The sequence below is a fragment of the Tupaia chinensis genome, unplaced genomic scaffold (genome assembly GCF_000334495.1).
Source record: "Tupaia chinensis unplaced genomic scaffold, TupChi_1.0 Scaffold149666_1, whole genome shotgun sequence".
Lineage (NCBI taxonomy): Eukaryota > Metazoa > Chordata > Mammalia > Scandentia > Tupaiidae > Tupaia > Tupaia belangeri.
Genome location: NW_006209511.1, coordinates 232,464 through 248,102, shown reverse-complemented (window position 1 = coordinate 248,102; position 15,639 = coordinate 232,464). Strand labels below are relative to the sequence as shown.

Below are 15,639 nucleotides of genomic sequence, written 5' to 3'. Positions count from 1 at the left end.
AGACAGAGAGAGACAGAGAGATAGAAAGCGAGAATTCACCCCCCGTGGGGATGGCCACACCACAGTCCCTTCTCCTCCACTCTCCTCTTGGGATCTGGGCATGCCCTCACACACAGCCAGTGTGAGTTTTAAGCCACCGGGTCCGGGACGCGAACCATGGTCGACTATATGGGAATCCAGCAACATAGCCATTACGCTAACTGCTGGTTCGTTTCTCTCTTCTTCTTAATGATTCTCGTTAGTGGCGTATTGATTTTGTTTATCTTTTCAAAGAACCAGCTTTTACTTTCATTTATTTTCTGTATAGTTGGCTTATTTTCTATTTCATTTATTTCAGCTCGAATCTTTATTATTTCCTTTCTCTTGGGGTTTTTTGGATTATTTTGCTGTTGCTTTTCCAATTTTCTGAGGCATCATGTTAGGTGATCCATTTGCCTTCTTTCCACCTTCCTCTTATGAGCTCTAATGGTTATAAACTTCCCTCTTATGACTCCTTTTGCAGTGTCCCAAAAATTATGGAAAGTCGTGTCCTTGTTGTCATTAGCTTCCACAAATCTTTTGATTTCAGACTTTATTTCATCAGTAGTTGTGGAGTCATTAAGTTGTAGGTTATTTAGTTTCCATGTATTTGAGTATTTTTGAGGATTTCTCTTGAAATTAAACTCAAGTTTATTTCCATCATGTTTCGGAGAAGATGCTGGAAATAGTTTCTATGCCTTTGAATGTGTAGAGACTTGCTTTGTGCCCTATGATGTGATCAATCTTCGAGAAGGTTTCATGTGGTGAGAAAAAAGCGTATCTCGTGGTTTTTGGATGGAAAGTTCTATAGATGTCTGTTAAGTCCATTTCATTTATGGTATCATTCAGATCCTTTATCTGTTTATCAATTTTTTGTCTAGATGACCTGTCCCGAGGGGATAGTGCAGTGTTGAGGTCTCCAACAATTAGTGTAGTGTAGTCTATCTCCCCTTTTAGATCTAATAGTCTTTCCTTCACATATTTAGGTGCTTCTGTGTTAGGCACAGAGATATTTATAAGAGTTATATCTTCTTGATCTATTGATCCTTTTATTACAATATAGTGCCCTTCTTTGTCTCTTCAAACAGTTTTTGTTTTAAAGCCTATTTTGTCAGAAATTGGTATCGCAACTCCAGCTCTTGTTTGGTTCCCATTTGCAGGGAAAACCTTTTCCCAATTCTTCACTTTTAGTCTATGTATGTCTTTATTGATGAGGTGGGTTTCCTGTTGGCAAGAGATAGAGGGTCTCTGTTTTTTTATCCATTTGCCAAGTCTGTGTCTCTTGATTGGAGAATTTAGTCCATTCACATTGAATGTTGTTATCGATGAAACTGAATTTGTCCTAACGTTTAAGTTGGCCATTGTCATAGCAGCCTTTTATTCCTTTGTTTCTGTCTGTTAGCTCTTTAGTTTTCCTGGAACAGTACTTTCTTCAGGGTTTCTTGAAGAGCTGGTCTGGTGCTGGCAAATTCTTTCAGGTCTTGTTTGTCTGAGAAGATTTTAATCTTTTTTTTCCCATGTGAAGGATAATCTTGCAGGATACAATAATCTTGCTTGAAATTATTTTTCTCTTAGCACTTTCAATACATCTTCCCATTCTGTCCTTGCTTGCATTGTTTCTGTTGAGAGGTCCGGTGTTAGTCTGATTGGATAACCTTTGTACGTCACTTCTCGTTTCTCTCTTGCCAGGTTTAGTATCATGTCTTTATCTGTGGTCTTGGATAGTCTGGCTAAGATGTGCCTTGGGGAAGATCTTTTGGGATTGATTCTAACTCGGGTCCTTTGTATTTCTTGGGTCTTGATGCTAGAGTGCCTCTCTAGACTTGGGAAACTTTCTTCCTGGATTTCATGGAATAGATTTTCCATGCCATTTTTAGTTTCTTCATATTCTGGGATGCCTATCATTTTTATATTTGGTCATCTTATGGAATCTCGTATTTCTCGTATATTATCCTCGTGTTTTTTAGTTATTTTCTGTATCTTTTTGGTGGTTCTTTGTAGGTCAGAGGTTTTATCTTCTACATCAGAGATTCAATCTTCCGCATGATCTAATTGACTTTTAATACTTTCAAGGGAGTTTTTGATTTCCTCTGTTCCTGACTTTATCTCTAGTAGCTCCATCTGGTTCTTTTTCAGAGTGTCCATTTCTTCTTTCATATCTTGGAATGACTTTCTCATCTCCTGTAGTTCATTGGCTCTTTTCTGTTCCAACTCGAAGAATTTGTTCACCATACATGTTCGAAATTCTTTGACATCTTGGTAACATTGTCCATTAGCCCTGAAGATGGAGGGGAGTTACTCTGTACCTTTGATGGAGATGTATTTCCTTGTTTATTCATACCTGAGGCTCTTCTATTTCTAGCCATTGGAAGATGTACTAACTTTTAAGTACCGGTTAGGCCAGTGTTTCACTGGCTAGGAGTGTCTTTTCCTTTTGTTGGGAATTGACATCTGCCGAAGTCTTTGTTCTGTTTTTTTAGTAATGTTGTCTCAAAGCAGATACTTTAGTCAGGTGTCTGAGAGCAGAATCTCCTTTTTCACAGTTGGTTCCGTATAAGGGAGGAACCAATATCACTTTATTTGACTAGAAAAATTCAGATCCCTAATTCTAGGCTTAGCTAGTCCCTCTGGTAAGATGGAAGAAGTAGAGAAGATAATATAAGAGAAAAGAAAGGAGGAGAGAGGGAAATAAAGAAAAAAAAAGATTTCGCCACTTGCCTTTAGATGTACCAGGCTGCTGCAGCCAAAGGCGCAGTCTGTGGAGAGATGGAGAGGAAGGAATTTACAAAAGAATGGGGGACAGTAAAGAAAAAAAAAAATTAGAGGAACTTTCTACCTGTCTAGGGGTCTGGGGGGTCTGGATGGGAATAAGTGGGGGCAGTGTGCCCCCTTGCTCGTCAGGTGCCTTTAGATATACCTGGATGCTACAGCCAAAGGCGCAGTCTGTCTAGGGGTCTGGGTGGATCCTGGACTTGGGGTGTGGATAGGAATCAGTGGGGGCAGTGTGCCCCCTTGCTCGCCAGGTGCCTTCAGATGTACCAGGCTGCTGCAGCCAAAGGCTCAGTCTGTATAGGGGTCCGGGTGGATCCTGATCGGGGGGTGGGAGGGGAGGGTGTCTGGATGGGAATCAGTGGGGGCAGTGTGCCCCCTTGCTCATCAAGTGCCTTCAGATGTACTAGGCTGCTGCAGCCAAAGGCGCAGTCTGTGGAGAGATGGAGAGGAATGCTGAAAACTATGATTCTATACCTATCTAGTCCTTTACGGTGCGGGGAGGATAAGCCAGAGATGACAATATAAGATTGAAGATAAAAGACTATGGAAGAGAATAAAGAGAATGTTGCGCACTCATAGCTTGCAATTTTTTTGTCAGGATGCTGTAAATGGAAGTGGACTCTGCTGGGAGCTGGGGGCAGTCCTGTGGGGTAATGAGAAGTGGGAAATTAACAAAAAGAAAGAAGAGAAGAAAATCAAAGCCTACCTTGCTGACCGTATGTCTCTTTGGGTGGGGCCTTCCTCAGTGTCCTTTAGGCCAGAGGGCTGCCCAGACTTTGTTTATTTGAGAATATTGTTGTGTTTTCTTCTCATTTGAAAGATTGTCTTGCTGGGTATAGTATTCTTGTTTGAAATTATTTTTCATTTAGTGCTTTGAATATGTCTTCCCATTCTTTTCTTGCCTGCATTGTAGAGGTTTGTTGTTAGCCTTAATCAGATAACAACCTTTGTATGTGACTTGATGTTTCTCTCTTACTATTTTTAGAATCTTGTCCTTGTGATTTTTACTATTTTGGGCTATGTTGGGATTCATGGAGAGGGTCTTCTTATGTTGATTCTCCCCAAAGATATCTTTGATCTGAATATCTCAATGTTTCCTCAGCTTTGCAAATTTTCTGCAAGGATTTTGTGGAATCTAATGCCATAAGTCTATGCCTCTGTCTTGATTTTTCACCTTTGGAAGTCCTATTATTTGAACATTTGGGTGTTGAATGGTGTTTAGTATTTCCCATATGTTATCCTCTAATTTTTTTTCCATTCTTTTTGGTGATTTTATCTAAGTCAGATGTTTTGTCTTTCAGAACAGAGATTCATTCTGCCATGTGGTCTAGTCTTAATACTTTCAAGGGAGGGCCCAGCAGTTAGCGTTATGGCTATGTCGCTGAACTCCCATGTAGTTGACCGCGGTTCGAGCCCCAGACCAGTGGCTTAAATTCACGCTGGGCGCACGTGTGTGCGTGCCCAAGATCCTGAGAGGAGAATTGACAAGAAGGGATTGCGGCATGGCCATCCCCCCGGGGGTGATTTCTCACTTTCTGTCTCTCTCTCTTTCTCTGTCTTTTTGTCGAGCGCACACGCCCTATAGCAAAAACCTCTATACAAAAAAAAGGAAAAAAAAAAAAAGAATTAAAAGAAAATACTTTCAAGGGAGATTTTGAGCTCCTGCATTATAGTCTCATCTCCTGAAGTTCTGTTTGGTTCTTTTTATGGTTATCGCTTCTTTCAAGTCATGAAATGACTTTCTCATCTACTGGGGTGCAGTGTTTCTTTTCTGTTGCATCTTGTAGAGTTTTGTCACTATGAATGTTCTGAATTCTTTTTCTGACATTTTGGTAGATTCTTCTGTTTTTCTTTGTTTGTTTGTTTGTTTTTCCTTCTCCGTCACATAGTTGGAGACGAGTTACTGTGTTCTCTTGATGAGCTAAAAAGCTGTATATCCTGATTTTCTAATATTTGAGACTCTTCTCCAGTTTTTCGTGATTTGGTGATGTATTCACTTTTGGGTAACTCCTCGGAGAAGATTTCTGCACCTGTGAGCTTGTTTGCTTCCTTTTTGCTGTGAATTTCTTCTGTGCCAATTTCTCTCTTTTACTGTGATTTGCAGTGTGGTACCCAGAGTAATTTTGAATTTTTCATTTCTAAATAGGAGTTTCTCCATTTTTGCTGGTGGTTCAGTGGGAGGGGGGCTATGTGTGGGGGGATTTGAAGATTCCTCAGAACCTCACAATGTTTACATGTTTGAATACTATAAATCTAAATCTGTCTAGTCACCATGGGAGTAGAGACCGAGAAGCAAAATGACAATGTAATGTGGAAGAAAGTGAGAAAATCAAAGAAGAGAGAAAAGGTTGCACAGTGTGCAAATTTGACAGGGGGTTTTAGTTAGAGATGTCTGCTTAAGAGGGCTGCAATTCCCCTGTCATTTCTAGCTTTGCAACTAGGAGATCCTCAGAACAGATTCAAGGAGATGTCAGAAAATACACTAGAGGGATGAGTCGTTCTTATTTCTCTCACAGACTTATCTGTGTTTGATCAAAAAAGACTTGTTCTCTGTTAACTAAGAACTATAGCAATCCCATATGATCATCCTCTTGAGTTTTCTGCTCAGCAGTGGACTATAAAACAAGTCTACCAGAATAGATTACAGGCATCGTGGAACAACTAAAAACTCCTACAGTTTTTACTTCTCTAGGGAGGTAGGCTTTGGGAGACAAGCTTTTTATGGTCATTTCTTCTCACCAGAAACAATGGACTCTGAAAAGGCTGCCCAATTTAAAACCATAATTAACAGTGATTGATTTGCATTAAATGGTTGGTTTGAGTGTGAGGACATAAAATGTTCTCTGTCAGACTATAAATTCCTTCAGAGCAGGTGTTATCCATTCACTGTTACATTCCCAGAGCCTACCATGGATTCTGGCACAGAATACCTAGGCTTGCATTTATTCATTTAAAAACATTTTCTGAGATTCTCAATAAATAATTTTTAAATTAACTAAATGCAGGAAACTTTTACCATTTTATTGCTATTTTTGTTTTGACAATATAGTTTAATATATTTCATGAAATCCTTCTGATAATGACTGTTTGTTTATAACAGGCATTGAAAGTAAGACAAGCAGATATCACCAGAGAGACTGTTCAGAAAAGTGTGTGTGTTCTAAGCAAGCTGGTAAGAAACCAAGTAACTTGTTCATTTTTGTGTTAAATATTGATGGTAGACTTTTTTTTTTTTGATGATAAGGTATTACTAAAATAAGAAACTTAGACCAATATAGCTCACTCATCCATTTTTGTTTTATTCTCAAGATGCTGGACAAATAATAACTTACTAAAATTTAAAATATCATGATTCTGCATATTTTATCAATGATAAAGAAGTTTATGACTGTCACAGCAAAAAACTTTAGCTTTCCCACCCACTTTTTTTTAAGAGAGATTTTCATATAGGGCATGTGTGCTCACCAGACACAGAGAGAGACAGAGAAAGAAAAAGTAGAAAATCACCCTTCCCACTGGAAGATGGCCACACCTCAATACTTTTCCTCCATTCTCCATTCACGATTTTGGGCATGCATGCATAAGCACATGCCGTGAGTTTCAAGCCACCAGGTCCAGGACTTGAACCACAGTCAGCCATGTGGGAGCAGCACCTTAACCACTATGCCACCTGCTGGCCCCAGCCTTACTCTTTAAATTTTAAAATGGTTGAAGAATAGAAGAAGTGGCATGATGAAATTGTATTATAATGACACTTCAAAATTGTTTATGTGTATCACTCAATTAGGTACAAGTATATAATTAACTAACATTTTTTAAAATGCTAACATTTCTTATTTTTCATTATTTCTCTTCATTAAATCATTTATGATGTTCCATGTTTATTACTAATGGTATAATAACATTTGTACCAGTAACATCAAATACTTAATCATTTTTTGTTTAATTCACATGTAGTAATTGTACGTATTTATGAGGGACAGTGTGGGTTTTTTGTTTTGTTTTGTTTTTGTTTTTAATAAAGAGTACAATGTATAATGGTCAAAACAGTGTGCTCATCATCTCAGCCATTTTTCAGAATTTTGTGTTGGGAATATTCAGAATACTTATTTTTTTAGCAATTCTGAGATGTACATAACATACCATCAACTATAGTTATCCTAATGTAATTTATAACACTAGATCTTGTTCCTCCTATCTGTCTGTATCGATGTCCATAAACAACATCTCTATCTCACCTCCCTCCAGCCCTCGTATCCTCTAGAGAACACTTCTATCTACTCTCTACTTCTTGAGCTCATCTTTTTCATTTTCTACATGTGAGTAAGGACATGCAGTATTTCTCTGTCTATGCTTGGCTTTTTTCCACTTAACATATCTTCAAGCTCATCCATGTTGCTTCAAATGGCATATTTCATTCTTTTTTTAATGATTGAATAGTATTTCATTATGTGTGTGTGTGTGTGTGTATGTATGGATATATATGTGTGTGTGTGTCCATATGGATATAGATTTACATACATAGTCAACATTTTCTTTTCCCTTCATTTATTGATGTACACTTAGGTTGATTCCATATCTTGACTATCGTGAATAGTGCTGCAAAAAACTTTGGAGTGCAGATACCTTTATGACATACTGATTTCTTTCCTTTGAATATAGGCTTAGTAGTGGGATTGATGGATCGTAAGATAGTTCTACTTTTAGCTTTTTGAGGAATCTGCATACTCTTTCCATAATGGCTAATTTACATTCCCACCAAGAGTATAAAAAAGTTCCTCTTGGGACCAGCAGATGGCATAATGGTTATGTTGTTTGACTCCCACCTTGTCAACCGTAGTTCAAGACCTGGGCCCAGGCTTAAAACTCACAGCAGTGTGTGTGTGTGTGTGTGTGTGTGTGCCTAAAATCCTGAGAAGAAAATGGAGAAGGGCTTACAGCATGGCCATCCCCTCAGGTAGTGATCTCTTGCTTTCTGTCTCTGTCTCTTAAGTGAGCATAGATGCCCTATAGCAAAAATCTCTCTCTCCAAAAAAAAATTTAAAAGTTCCTCTTTCTTAAAAAAAACAGAGGGGTGGGGGGAGCAAAGGGGGCCAGCTGGTGACATGGTGGTTAAAGATGCTGGACTCCCACATGGCTGACCACAGTTCAAGTCCTGGACCTGGCGGCTTGCTTTCTCACTTTCTTTCTCTCTCTGGTCAAATTAATCAATTAGTTAATTAAATAAAGTTAAATTAAAAAAAAATTATAAAAGAGTGCCTTTTTCTCTTCATCCTCACCAGCACATCAAATGACTAATTCTTTTTTGTTGTTGTTGATTTCAAATGTGTAATTCTCCATGTAAAAATATAGCCCAAAGAGGCCAGCAGGTGACATGGAGGTTAAAGTGACTGATTCTCACATGGCTGACAGCACAGTTTGATTCTTGGGCCTGGCAGCTTGAAAACACACTAGGCCAGAGCCATCAAGTACCGTGGTGATTAAAGTGCTGGATAACCACATGACTGTCTGTGGTTCAAGTCTTAGGCCTGGCAACTTGAAAATCACATTGAGCGTGTATTTGTTCATGCCCCAAATCCCAGGGGAATAGAGGAAAATGGATTGTGAGGTGGCTGTCTACCATGGGGGCTGATTTCTCACTTTCCCCTTGCCTCTTGTGAGTGCATATGCCCTATTTAAAAAACATGAAAATAAAAAAAAGAAGAAAAGAAAACATACTGGGCACATTTGCCGGCATGCATGTCCAGGGTGTTGAGAGGAGAATGGAGAAGAAATTGTGTGACAGTGTCCCCAGAAGGATCATTTCTCACTTTCCCTCTCTCTTTGGCAAACACATGCATTCTATAGCAAAAATCTTAAAAAAAAAAAAAAATGAAAGATGAGAAAATGGTAGATAAGGACCTTAAAGATGAGAAATTCAAAAAATTCATAGGAAAATGGAAGTAAATTACAAGTTTATTTTGATGCAAAAGAGATTTGAAATCCATGCCACAGAACAGTGTACAGAATTAGAATATGTTTTAAATCTTATAATAATAGCTAATGTTATAGTGTTTTCTATGTGTCAAATACTCTCAAGTGTTTTATTACTATTTTTTAACATTTAAAAAATTTGTGATTTTTTTCTTTGTTTTTATTTTATTTCCTACATTCAATCACTATATCACCACAGCTTGTAAAATGAATTTTTCCCAGTGTTAATATACTACACATCAGTCCAGTTAAAGATATCATACACATTATTATCACATTTTCTTTTCCCTTCATTTATTGATGTACACTTAGGTTGATTTCATATCTTGACTATCTACTGTAGTAGATAATCTTCTATTTCTGTGTCCTTTAAATGTCTTGTCTCTATTTTTCTCCTTGATTCCTTTCCTTTCACACTCCCCCACCTTCTCCTCTCCTCCTTCACTCTCTCCAGTATCCACAACGTTCTTATGCTTCTGTATCTTCTAATCTTTTAGTTTCTGCATAGAGTGGAGACATTTGATATATATAATAAGTGGGGACATACAGTGCCTCTCTTTCATAGTTTGACTTGCTACACTGGGCAGTAAATCTTCCATATTTATCCACTTTCTGTCAAATGCCAGGGTCTTGTTTTTTATGGCTGAGAAGTATTCCACAATGTATATGTGCCACACTTTTAATCCATTCATCCGTTTGTGGACATTGGGTTTGTTCCATGTCTAAGCAATTGTGAATTATGCTGCAATAAACATGGATGTGCAAATGAGCAAGTGCGTTTTCAATTGAGCATTTTTTTTATCCTTTCAGTAGATACCCAGGAGCAAAAATGCTAGATCATATGGTAGTTCTATTTGTAGGTCTTTTAGGAACCTCCATATTGTTCTCCACAGTGGCTGTACTAATTTACCGTCTCACCAACAGTGAAGGAAGTTTCCTTTTCACCACAGTCTTGCCAGCACTTACCATTGTTTATTTTTTTAATCTTAGCCATTCTGACTGGGTTTAGGTGGTATCACTGTGGTTTGATTTACATCTCCCTTATGATAAGGGATGTTAAACATTTTTTCATATACTCTGGCCAGTCGTATGTCTTCCTTAGAGAGATGTCTGTTCAGCTCATTTTCCTCTCTTTTAATTGGGTTGATTTTTTTTTTTTTCAGGTAAGCTGCTTGAGTTCCCCATATCTTCTAGTTACCAGTCTCTTGCCCAAGGTGTAGTTTGCAAATATATTCTCCCATTCCGAGGGTTGCTGGTTCATTCTTCACTTGTTTCTTTTGTTTAACTGAAGCTTTTTAACCTGATGGAATCCCATTTGTCTGTTTTCAGATTTATTGCCTGTGCTTTACAGGTCTTATTTTGAAAGTTTTTGCCTGTGTTTTCCACCAGTAGTTTTATAGTGTGAGGTCTTAGGTTTAGATCTTTGATACATTTTGAGTAGATTTTTGTTAATGGTGTAAGACAGGGATCTAGTTTCATCTTTCTGCAGGTGGATATCCCATTCTTCCAGCACCATTTGCTAAAAAGATTTTCTTTTTCTTACTCGATTTACTGTTACACTTTGTCAAAAATCAGTTGGCTGTCCATTTTGGGGTTTATTTCTGGGATCTCTGTTCTGTTCCATTGGTCCACATGCCAATGCCATGCTGTTCTGATTATCATGGCTTTGTAATATTTTGGGGTCAGGAAGTGAGATACCTCTTACTCTGCTTTTCTTGCACAGGATGACTTCTACAATACAGGATCTTTTATGATTCTAGGTGAATTTTGTGATTGTTGTTTCTAAATCTGTGAAGAATATCTCTGGTAATTTGATTGTGATTACTTTAAATTAATTTGGGTAGAATAGACATTTTGATTATATTAATTCTTCCAACCTGGGATCATGGGATGTCTTTCTACTTTTCTGTGTCATTTTCAATTCCTCTTTTTTAGTTTTTCTTAGTTTTCCTTGTAGAAGTCTTTGAGGTCATTGGTTAGGTTTAGTCCTAGATATTTTATTTCGTCTGTGGCTATTGTAAATGGAATTGCTTTCTCCAATTCTAGCTCAGTTTATTCACTGTTGGTGTATAGAAATGCTGTAGATTTTGGTATGTTAGTTTTGTATCCTGACACTTTATTGTACTCATTTATTACTTCTAGGAGCTTTTTTTTTGTTAGTTCTTTGTGTGTGTGTTTTTTTTTTTTTGTGTGTGTGTGTGTGTATATATATAATTATGTCATCTGTAAACAGATTATTTCACTTCTTTCCTTACTTGAATGCTTTTTATTTTATTCTCTTGTCTGATTCCATTAGCTAGGACTTCCAATACTATATTGAAAAGGAGTGGAGAAAGTGGTCATCCTTGTCTTGTTCCATTACGTATGATGTTAGCAATGGTTTTTTATTTAAAAAAACATATATATTGCTTTTATTGTGTTGAAATGTCCCTTCTATGCCAATTTTGCTGAGAGTCTTAATCATGAAGGGATGTTGTATTTTATCAAATGCTTTTTCTGTATCAGTTGATATGATCATATGGTTTTTTCTTTCTGTTAATATGGTATATTACATTTATGTTTTTGCGTATGTTGAACCATCCTTGCATCCCTGGTCATGGTGTACAATGTTTTAAACATGCTATTGGGTACTGTCGTGATTTTTTTAATTTTAATTTTAATTTATTTAGTTATTTTGAGTTTTTTTTGCTATAGGGCATGTGTGCTCACCAGAAAGACAGAGACAGAGAGACAGAAAGCGAGAAATCACCCTTCTTGGGGGTGATTGCAATCCCTTCTCCTTCATTCTCCTCTTGGAATCTTGGGCATGCATACACATGCGCCCGGCGTCAATTTAAGCCACCAGGTCCGAGACTTAAACTATGGTTGACTACATGGGAGTTCAGTGACATAGCCATTACACCAACTGCTGGTCCCCTGTTGTGATTTTTAAACCATTGGGTCTGGGATTCACATATGGTCAACCATGTGGAAATTTAGCAGCTTAACCACCATGCCACCTGCTGGCCCCACTCTAAATGTTTTTAATTGTTTAGTCTTTAAAACACCTATGTAGGATGTACTGTCTTTTCACATAACCATGTTCAGATCTACAACTTGGTGTGGGGTGTGTCCTGTGAGTGTTTACAGGTGTTTTCACCTGGATCTAAAGAGCTAGAACAGGGAACAGCACAGCTTTCAGTTGTAAATACAATGGCACTAAAATTGAGTTACTACCTTTTTCCCCCTTCTTTCCAAATTAAAAAGTTGTAGTATTTTGACTTACTCTTATCAACCTCATGGTAATTTCTTTTTTATTTCTTTCCTTTTAAAGCCTCTCTTTGGCTTACTTCAAGCAAAACTTCAACTCATTACACATGCATATTTTGAAGAGAAGGATTTTTCTCAAATTTCCATTCTAAAGGTAATTTTATGCCTCTCTGTAGATGTATTTGACCAAAGTTAGATTCATGAATCATGTAAATCTTGTCAGTAACACTGTGAAAGATCATAATTTTTTAGTTTAAGAATGAAATTTTTCTTTGAAAATACATTTGCATTACAACATTGAAGGACAAGTGATCTGCCAAAATACTTTCTTAAATTAACTAAACTATCTTTTTTAAGGAAATAGTGACTACAAATAACTATTAATAAATGATTATAATTTTTTTACATGAGTAATAGCCCATTTGCTATGACATTGCTTCTATAAATCTGCTTATCCTTTTTTGTAAACTGCATAGGATGTTTTTATATTAGGCTTCTGTTTCCTAGTTCTCAGTAGCATAAAGCAGAAGAACCATATACTTGTTTTATGGTTATTTTATTGAAGATAGATAGCATGTTTTTCTCAAGGCTGCCATAAATGTACACAACATAAATTGTTCCTTCATTAGCTGCTTGAGTTCCCCATATCTTCTAGTTACCAGTCTCTTGCCCAAGGTGTAGTTTGCAAATATATTCTCCCATTCCGAGGGTTGCTGGTTCATTCTTCACTTGTTTCTTTTGTTTAACTGAAGCTTTTTAACCTGATGGAATCCCATTTGTCTGTTTTCAGATTTATTGCCTGTGCTTTACAGGTCTTATTTTGAAAGTTTTTGCCTGTGTTTTCCACCAGTAGTTTTATAGTGTGAGGTCTTAGGTTTAGATCTTTGATACATTTTGAGTAGATTTTTGTTAATGGTGTAAGACAGGGATCTAGTTTCATCTTTCTGCAGGTGGATATCCCATTCTTCCAGCACCATTTGCTAAAAAGATTTTCTTTTTCTTACTCGATTTACTGTTACACTTTGTCAAAAATCAGTTGGCTGTCCATTTTGGGGTTTATTTCTGGGATCTCTGTTCTGTTCCATTGGTCCACATGCCAATGCCATGCTGTTCTGATTATCATGGCTTTGTAATATTTTGGGGTCAGGAAGTGAGATACCTCTTACTCTGCTTTTCTTGCACAGGATGACTTCTACAATACAGGATCTTTTATGATTCTAGGTGAATTTTGTGATTGTTGTTTCTAAATCTGTGAAGAATATCTCTGGTAATTTGATTGTGATTACTTTAAATTAATTTGGGTAGAATAGACATTTTGATTATATTAATTCTTCCAACCTGGGATCATGGGATGTCTTTCTACTTTTCTGTGTCATTTTCAATTCCTCTTTTTTAGTTTTTCTTAGTTTTCCTTGTAGAAGTCTTTGAGGTCATTGGTTAGGTTTAGTCCTAGATATTTTATTTCGTTTGTGGCTATTGTAAATGGAATTGCTTTCTCCAATTCTAGCTCAGTTTATTCACTGTTGGTGTATAGAAATGCTGTAGATTTTGGTATGTTAGTTTTGTATCCTGACACTTTATTGTACTCATTTATTACTTCTAGGAGCTTTTTTTTTGTTAGTTCTTTGTGTGTGTGTTTTTTTTTTTTTGTGTGTGTGTGTGTGTATATATATAATTATGTCATCTGTAAACAGATTATTTCACTTCTTTCCTTACTTGAATGCTTTTTATTTTATTCTCTTGTCTGATTCCATTAGCTAGGACTTCCAATACTATATTGAAAAGGAGTGGAGAAAGTGGTCATCCTTGTCTTGTTCCATTACGTATGATGTTAGCAATGGTTTTTTATTTAAAAAAACATATATATTGCTTTTATTGTGTTGAAATGTCCCTTCTATGCCAATTTTGCTGAGAGTCTTAATCATGAAGGGATGTTGTATTTTATCAAATGCTTTTTCTGTATCAGTTGATATGATCATATGGTTTTTTCTTTCTGTTAATATGGTATATTACATTTATGTTTTTGCGTATGTTGAACCATCCTTGCATCCCTGGTCATGGTGTACAATGTTTTAAACATGCTATTGGGTACTGTCGTGATTTTTTTAATTTTAATTTTAATTTATTTAGTTATTTTGAGTTTTTTTTGCTATAGGGCATGTGTGCTCACCAGAAAGACAGAGACAGAGAGACAGAAAGCGAGAAATCACCCTTCTTGGGGGTGATTGCAATCCCTTCTCCTTCATTCTCCTCTTGGAATCTTGGGCATGCATACACATGCGCCCGGCGTCAATTTAAGCCACCAGGTCCGAGACTTAAACTATGGTTGACTACATGGGAGTTCAGTGACATAGCCATTACACCAACTGCTGGTCCCCTGTTGTGATTTTTAAACCATTGGGTCTGGGATTCACATATGGTCAACCATGTGGAAATTTAGCAGCTTAACCACCATGCCACCTGCTGGCCCCACTCTAAATGTTTTTAATTGTTTAGTCTTTAAAACACCTATGTAGGATGTACTGTCTTTTCACATAACCATGTTCAGATCTACAACTTGGTGTGGGGTGTGTCCTGTGAGTGTTTACAGGTGTTTTCACCTGGATCTAAAGAGCTAGAACAGGGAACAGCACAGCTTTCAGTTGTAAATACAATGGCACTAAAATTGAGTTACTACCTTTTTCCCCCTTCTTTCCAAATTAAAAAGTTGTAGTATTTTGACTTACTCTTATCAACCTCATGGTAATTTCTTTTTTATTTCTTTCCTTTTAAAGCCTCTCTTTGGCTTACTTCAAGCAAAACTTCAACTCATTACACATGCATATTTTGAAGAGAAGGATTTTTCTCAAATTTCCATTCTAAAGGTAATTTTATGCCTCTCTGTAGATGTATTTGACCAAAGTTAGATTCATGAATCATGTAAATCTTGTCAGTAACACTGTGAAAGATCATAATTTTTTAGTTTAAGAATGAAATTTTTCTTTGAAAATACATTTGCATTACAACATTGAAGGACAAGTGATCTGCCAAAATACTTTCTTAAATTAACTAAACTATCTTTTTTAAGGAAATAGTGACTACAAATAACTATTAATAAATGATTATAATTTTTTTACATGTGTAATAGCCCATTTGCTATGACATTGCTTCTATAAATCTGCTTATCCTTTTTTGTAAACTGCATAGGATGTTTTTATATTAGGCTTCTGTTTCCTAGTTCTCAGTAGCATAAAGCAGAAGAACCATATACTTGTTTTATGGTTATTTTATTGAAGATAGATAGCATGTTTTTCTCAAGGCTGCCATAAATGTACACAACATAAATTGTTCCTTCATTCTTGTGAGAATGAAACAGGTATTTAGCAAGGAAGTAGAAGGAATTTATCCTATGAGTTCATACCACAATGTGAATGAATCCAGCTCTGAAATGTAGAGGGAGAGAGAAATACTAAGAGTAACATTTTTTATTTTTAAAAAAGAATTATTTATTTAACTTTATTTATTCATTCATTTTAATTTGACCAGAGAGAGACATGGGGGGCGGACAGAGTGAGAAAGAAAGCCACCAGGTCCAGGACTTACACTGTGGTCAGCCATGTGGGAATGTCCAGTGCCTTAACCACCATG

The 15,639-nt window shown here is 36.7% G+C and overlaps 1 protein-coding gene across 6 annotated transcripts in view; it reads left to right on the top strand.

Moving 5' to 3' along the window:
- Positions 1-15,639, top strand: part of AVL9 (AVL9 cell migration associated) — a 95,773-nt gene that overhangs the window by 35,005 nt on the left and 45,129 nt on the right. For 4 of the 6 annotated variants that reach the window (XM_027769465.1, XM_006171485.3, XM_027769467.1 and 1 more), the window contains 2 exons: positions 5,891-5,962; positions 12,077-12,166. In XM_027769465.1, the coding sequence (XP_027625266.1) occupies positions 5,891-5,962; positions 12,077-12,166 (162 nt within the window). The remainder of the gene's footprint in view (positions 1-5,890; positions 5,963-12,076; positions 12,167-15,639) is intronic. The other 2 variants (XM_027769463.1, XM_027769464.1) reach the window with 2 other exon arrangements.